The sequence below is a fragment of the Mus caroli genome, chromosome 10 (genome assembly GCF_900094665.2).
Source record: "Mus caroli chromosome 10, CAROLI_EIJ_v1.1, whole genome shotgun sequence".
NCBI classification, from domain to species: domain Eukaryota; kingdom Metazoa; phylum Chordata; class Mammalia; order Rodentia; family Muridae; genus Mus; species Mus caroli.
In genome coordinates, this window is record NC_034579.1 from 71,334,632 (window position 1) to 71,341,207 (window position 6,576).

General features: G+C 50.2%; 1 protein-coding gene across 11 annotated transcripts in view; it reads right to left on the reverse strand.

Annotated features, from left to right (window-relative positions):
* Positions 1-1,531: 1,531 nt before the first annotated feature.
* Adarb1 (adenosine deaminase RNA specific B1) overlaps positions 1,532-6,576 on the reverse strand; it is a 125,024-nt gene continuing 119,979 nt past the window's right edge. For 8 of the 11 annotated variants that reach the window (XM_029482424.1, XM_029482421.1, XM_029482422.1 and 5 more), the window contains 2 exons: positions 4,974-5,152; positions 1,532-4,232 (listed from right to left, as the gene is read on the reverse strand). In XM_029482424.1, the coding sequence (XP_029338284.1) occupies positions 4,053-4,232; positions 4,974-5,152 (359 nt within the window). In that variant the 3' untranslated portion in view covers positions 1,532-4,052. The remainder of the gene's footprint in view (positions 4,233-4,973; positions 5,153-6,576) is intronic. The other 3 variants (XM_029482426.1, XM_029482427.1, XM_021174370.2) reach the window with 1 other exon arrangement.

Here is a 6,576-nt window from a genome sequence, read left to right on the forward strand (position 1 = left end):
AACATTTCAGTCCTTTGTCTACATGTAACAGCATCTCATGCTCAGTGCCGGCTGGGCTCGGTGTGAGGAAGCTCATGCAGGCTGTAACATGTGGTATATACAGAAATATACATACAGAGAACACTGAGGATTGTATCTTAGCAACACATTTCTTGGCTGAGTTACATTCATGTAAAGTGTCCAAACTCTAAAATCAAATTAAAAGTATATAACTCAAAGCCTGGAAAAGCTAATAGCTTTTAGGGGCTTATCCCATTAACATTCCACAAACTGTGCTTTTAACCTACTGTGTTCCATTCAGAAGAATGGCCCATCAGTTCCTTATGCACCATCAGCTCCCGCTGTGGCTACAGTTAAGTGCTTCTGAGGCTGGGCACTTGTCGTTCAAACAGCAAACAGAAAGTACAGGCACTACCACAGAGATGTGACCATTTCCCCAGTAACTAAACGGGAAGTGCACTGAGGAGCCGGCCATGACTGGTCAGACCGCGGGACTAACTCCCTCATGGTCCCTGGCGGGTCAGAGGCTTCCCAATTCCCATTCCCTAATGTCTCATGAACCCAGTAGCCCCGGTGTGGAGCAGTCCGCAGCTGCAGAGTGGGTGAGCACCCCTCAGCCTTGGGGAGAGTGTCACATGACAGATATGCCAGGAGACAAGGACACACACAAGCTGTACACACTGAACGCATACACTCTGCCCTTCTCACGATGTAGTCTGGGGCTGACAATATCAAGGGATCTTCGGAGGAGGTTCCCTAATTTTGAGAACTTACAGGTTTGGATTTCAGCTCACTTTCTTTCTCTTTCTGGAACAAAGTCACTGACGGGGAGAGCTGACATTTCTGGAGTAAGGTATTTTGGGAATGACAAGCTGCCCCTGCACTGTGCATCTATCTTGGCCCAGGGTGCGGTGCAGCTCATCCCACATTCCTGACCCTCTCTCTGGTGGCTGCCCACCTTTGGTGCACCTGTCTGAAAGTAAAGTTTAAAAAAACCAAGCAGCATGTACAGTCTGGAGGCAAGAGGAGCTGGGGGGTAAAATAAACAGAGAGCAATGCCTTATGAAATGATGGCCTGCACACTTACAAATATATGTTTGATTATTTAAAACAAAACGAAACTTTGAAATAGTCAGAATGTTGAAAGACTCAGATTCAGATTCAAAGTTGTTCTTTGGTGTCCCTTGCTAGGAGAGGTGCTACTTACCTGATACCATTAAGGGACCAGGGCTAACGGCATGGACACCACACTCACCCTGCCTCCATCTAAGTGGAGAGCCTCTGCTCTGCAGAAACAAGACAGTCCACCCACGACTCCTGGCGATGATGCCTTCCTTTTGTTTAGCTACAGCCCTGCTGATGCTGGGCCCAAATAATCCTGAGGGATACTGCTTTGTGGAACTAATACTTCCGTTCTAGCTAAGTATACAGAACAGAGAAGCTCCTGTTCTTTTTTTTTTTGTTTTTTTTTTTTTTTCGAGACAGGGTTTCTCTCTGTAGCCCTGGCTGTCCTGGAACTCACTCTGTAGACCAGGCTGGCCTCGAACTCAGAAATCCGCCTGCCTCTGCCTCCAAAGTACTGGGATTAAAGGCATGCACTACCAAGCCCAGCTGAAGCTCCTGTTCTTTACCTGCTGAAGTATCCAGGACATTTCCATCAGGGTCTTGTTGTGTCAAGCTTTCTGCTGAGTCTGTGACATTTAGGTCCTGGGCATGAGCTACCGTCATGGGGACCTCTGGGAAGAGGCTCAAAGAGCTTAGTGTCTTCAATCAGTATTTGTTTCCTTTTTCTCAGGTCACAGATGGGCTGTTTGAGCTACCATATCCTGGGTGCAGGGCAAGGCGGTGCATGCCCCGTGCTGCCTCCTCGACACAGGGTGCTTCCTGGCTCTCCCTCCTTTCTGGGCCTAGGTCAAGTCTAAGCAGGAGCAACCCCTGTGGTTTCAGATGCTCTCTGCATGTAACCTTCACTTCCTGGTTGGGCACCCTTGTTATCTGACATAGAAAGCCAGATGTAGTGCATGGTTTTTAGTGTATATGGGATTTTTGCTACACTTTATAACCAAAACGTACTTAAAAACAGCAAATAAACTAAATCTATCTTCCCATCTCCACTGGAAAAAATACGATTTAAAAGCAAGAGAAAGAACACACCAGCATGTGTGTTTTTCTTTCTAGAAAGTGCAGGAGCCTGTGGGGAAGGTGTGGTACTGTGATAAAATGAGACCGTTTCTCTAAGGAACCCCAGTGCTTTTCACCTAAAGGTGGCCCTGACACAGCATGCAGGGCCCACAATCCTGCCTGGGAGGCTTCCCTTTTGGGGGACAGGTGGTGAACTGAGGAGATCCGAGATAGCATGTATCACTAGGGAGTTATGGTAGGACCTTCATGCCTCGAAGATCAAGCCCCACAGGACGAGAACCATGGGAGACACCCACAAGGACATGACAGAGCTCCGGACACGGAGACACAAGTGGATCTCACTTAAGCAACGACACACGGCCTCTTGAGGTCTGCTGGGAATCTGGTGGAACCCACAGTGGCTATGCTCTTGTCCTGTTTCTTTCTCAGTGTGTCAAGGGCGTGGACACCTGGGCGAACAGCTCAGAGCCACATGGCTGTCAGAGCCCCGGATGCAGCCGTGGCAGACGTGTGCTGAGGGATGAGTGTGCGCCCACTCTGCTCGCGGCCCTGAAGCTCTCTCTTCAGAGCGACCTGCTGGACCAGGCTGGCACACTGGGATGACAGTCACAGCCCCTCCTCCCCCTCCTCCCTCTATTCCTCCCTAATCCTGAGTGGAAGTGACAAGGCACCTGGGGCAAGTCTGAGCACAGGAGGTCCAGGGGTCCACCCTGTGCAGAGAGGGTGCTGAGTGGCATCTTGGGGGTCAGCCCCAAGATGCCAGGAGCACCCAGGCCTGCCTGTTGAGACACCAATGTCTGGTCTGCAGCGTTCCAGGCTCACACTGTCACACCAGCTTCAACCTGAATGGTTAATTTCTCTGGAAGGATACCTTAGTAATATGCCTTACGTGGCACGCTCCAAGAATGGTACCTGCCTACAACTCTTCCCATCCTCTGAGCGGTCAATGGTTCCCACCCACCAGATCCCAAGGGAGGGGCAGAAGGAAGGCTGTGCTCTGAGTGTGTAGCAGCCCTATGAGGGCCTCTAGATCACAAAACCTATATGGTTAGAGCCCCCACGTGACGGCCAGCCGGGACAGGCTATGGACGGACTTGACCTTCAGTGACTTAGAAGCAAATAGGGTTTTCCATGATTTGAGCCTAACCAGGAGCATGGAAGATTCTAGAGGCAGCTGGGGCAGCAGAGCCTAGGTTGTGACGCTAGGACACAGCATCCCAGATGCAGGGCCAGTTGTGTGCCAAGGTCACACTGTATCATGCTGGGGCCACCCCAGGAGAGCTGTTAAAACCTACTGTGAGAACCTAAGTGTGAAGGACCTACGGAGAGGAGCCACACACAGATGTGCGCGTGGTGGCTCTCTTCTACTTCCTACCTCTATATTCTCGTGCTCTTTCACATAGAAACACTTTTATTTTTTAATTTTTGCAATTAAAATAATGTGGCATAAAAGTGACCTGACATAATTACTTCTTATTTTATAAATCTCATTCCTAGCTCTGAATAAATTATTTATTCAAGAATCTCACACAAAGTAATTTCTATTTTCCTATACTTGAGGAAGCCCTACTCAGTAGAACTCAATGTCTAATGTAAACTGAGATATAAAGCGGTCACTGGGTAGCTCAAGAGGGGAAATGTGTGGCGAGGGGTGGTGATGGGCCCCTGTGCCCCCATGCACCCCCACTGTGCACCCGATCCCTACTCAGAAGTGAGGTGCCCGGCACCCTACACATCCCCACGCTGCCCTTTTGGGGTGAGAGCCGCCGGGGATGATGCTTGATGTCCAGTGGTTCCCCCAGACTCCCCATGCCGTCCCCGAGGTGCACACCTGTCCCAGTTCAGATGCAAGGCTCTGGGGGACAGTTCGGCATCACAGCCTCGCACTCTGTGCTCGACACCCGCCTGGCTCAGGGAGTGAAGGAGAACTGGTCCTGCTCTGTGGGCTTCTCCACCCAGGCGCCCAGTCCCGCCTTGATGAAGGCAGTGAACAGACGGGCCTTGGCAGCCTGGTACTCCCTCGCTGCCAGCTTGGACTCGTGGTATGTGGTGGGCTTAGTGATCTTGGTGCGCAGCAGGTGGGGGGGAACCTGTGGAAGGATACATGCACATGTAAAGCAACGACTGAAGCAGCAACGGGAGAGAAAGAAACCAGGCAGAATGTTCAGAAACGATGCTTAGGGCTGGGCTGGCTTGTGAAAATGCAAGCAGAGGGTTCTCTCCTAGACGGAAGGGTAACCACAGGAGGTCAAGCCTAAGGCTCAGTTTAACGTCTAAGCAGCCAGACAGATGACTGCAGGACCTATGTTTCTAGCAGATCCCGGGGGAAAGGGTCACCAAGGTAGCATTTGTCTGGTCCCATGAGCATGGGAGTTTCTGTGTGAGCCCTATACCATTGCTCCAGCTGTCCTCATAATAGGAAAACACCATATCCCAGGCTTAGACGACAACGACTGTCACCCTGCCCTATTACCTGGTTTTACTTGGGTAAAGGGCTCTGCAGCTGAGTTAAATTTCTGACCCTGTATGAAGGGAACAGAAGCCAGTGCAGCAGTGTATACTGACTGCCCTTCCTTTTCATGATAGGCAGTCTCCTTTCCCAGGGCTGGGACAGAGGCTAAGGCTGTCGGAGAAGGGAGGACGCTGACACCGGGGGCAGCTCTTAGGCCTGTGGAGCCAGGGCCATACTTGTAAGCTAACAACAGTCTGAAGAAATAAGATTCCTTTTGACATGATCGTGTTAGGAGGTTGCAATGAAGACGCGATGGTGGAAACCAGGAGGGATGGAAGGGGTGGAGGAGGGCCGACACCCGGTGAGGGCGCCTCAGTACCTTGCCGTGTACACGCATCCAGCGACAGTACAGCGCGTGCTTACACAGGCGGGATGGGCGGCCGAGCTCATCCTTCCCTGTTGTGGCATTGATGACCTCAATGGTGGCGTCACCCACTGTCCAGTTGACACTGAAGTTGGGTGCCTTCCCTGGCTGCCGTGCCTCTGCATTGCTGATGCCTGAAACCAAGAAGACACAAGAAGTGATGTGAAGTCCTTGCTTCACACCAGGAAGGGGGAGGAGGGGCCCGGCACAGCACACAGTTCAGAGCTGAGAAAGTTTATCATACTAGGACAAGGCAAACAACAGCCACAGGGAGGAGGCTTAGCTTCCAGTATTCAGCTGACTCTTGGTGGCCCAGGAAAGAACGGGGCTGGGAAGTCAGAACTGATACATAAATGTATACTTGTGTGCTTGTCTGTGAGGGGCAAGAGTCTGATAGAGCCCTGAATCCACAGAATTTCCTATCAAGCATGCCTTATCCCTCCCTGGGGACCTACAGAGTTAGAAACCTTGCAAGGGACAGATGGGCAGGCTGCCTTAGCGCCACTCTGGTTCTATAGTGTGGAGCCAATGGGGCTGCTCAAACACAGCATGTAGCTCTGCCACTGAAGTGCCACATATCCAGGACACTCAGTTTTACAGCACAGCACTCCAGGTACAGTGTCAGCAAGTAAGCACAGGCACACACATGGGCTTAAGTGATTTTGCTGTAACCAACCCCAGGCTTGATCGGAGGAGTGAATGGCTGAGGAAACTGAGCACACACATTTAGATCTGTATGCCGCGCCTTAGGATATAGGACATGTGGGTGCTGTAGCCCTCTTACACGCAGGCAGGCTTACTAGTAGGAGGCACAGGGACAGAAATGCAGAAGTCATCTGAAGACTGCGGAGTGCATCTTAGAGCAGGAGGACTCACCACGGCATGCTTGTTACTTAAGACTAAAGACATCTGAGAGAGCAAGAGGGAAAGGTATCTAGTGCACATGTGCGCGCACACACATACATACACATACACAGACAGGAATGAGGGGGAGGGAGACAACATGAAGATGGGAAATCATCAAGATGTGAGACAGGCACCAAATCTATGTGTAATGAAAATTTCTTAAAGAGATGGAACACACAAAAAATATATATGAAGAAATATGAATAAAATCTTTCTATAGTCTATGAAACCAAGAAAACCACAGAACTAAGACATTCAGCAAAGCCCAGGCATAAGAAATACAAAGAGACTCCATCAAAGCATGTCACAGTAGAGCGCTCAGCATCAGCACAGAATGAAAGCCGTAAGCTCTGTCAGAGAAGATATAGGACAGGCTGGACAATGCAGATAAGATGACAGGGCAGTGGCCTTCGAGCTCTAAAAAAGCATAAAGCCCCTGCCAACCCAGAAAAACATACTAGCTTATTAGCAAAATGTATTCTTAAAGATGAAAGCAAAATACACTTTCAGACATACTGGTGCTGAATAATTAATTCTTCATCAAAAGACTCTTAAGAGAAGTAAGAGAAGCCGGGCAGTGGTGGTGCATGCCTTTAATCCCAGCACTTGGGAGGCAGAGGCAGGCAAATTTCTGAGTTCAAGGCCAGCCTGG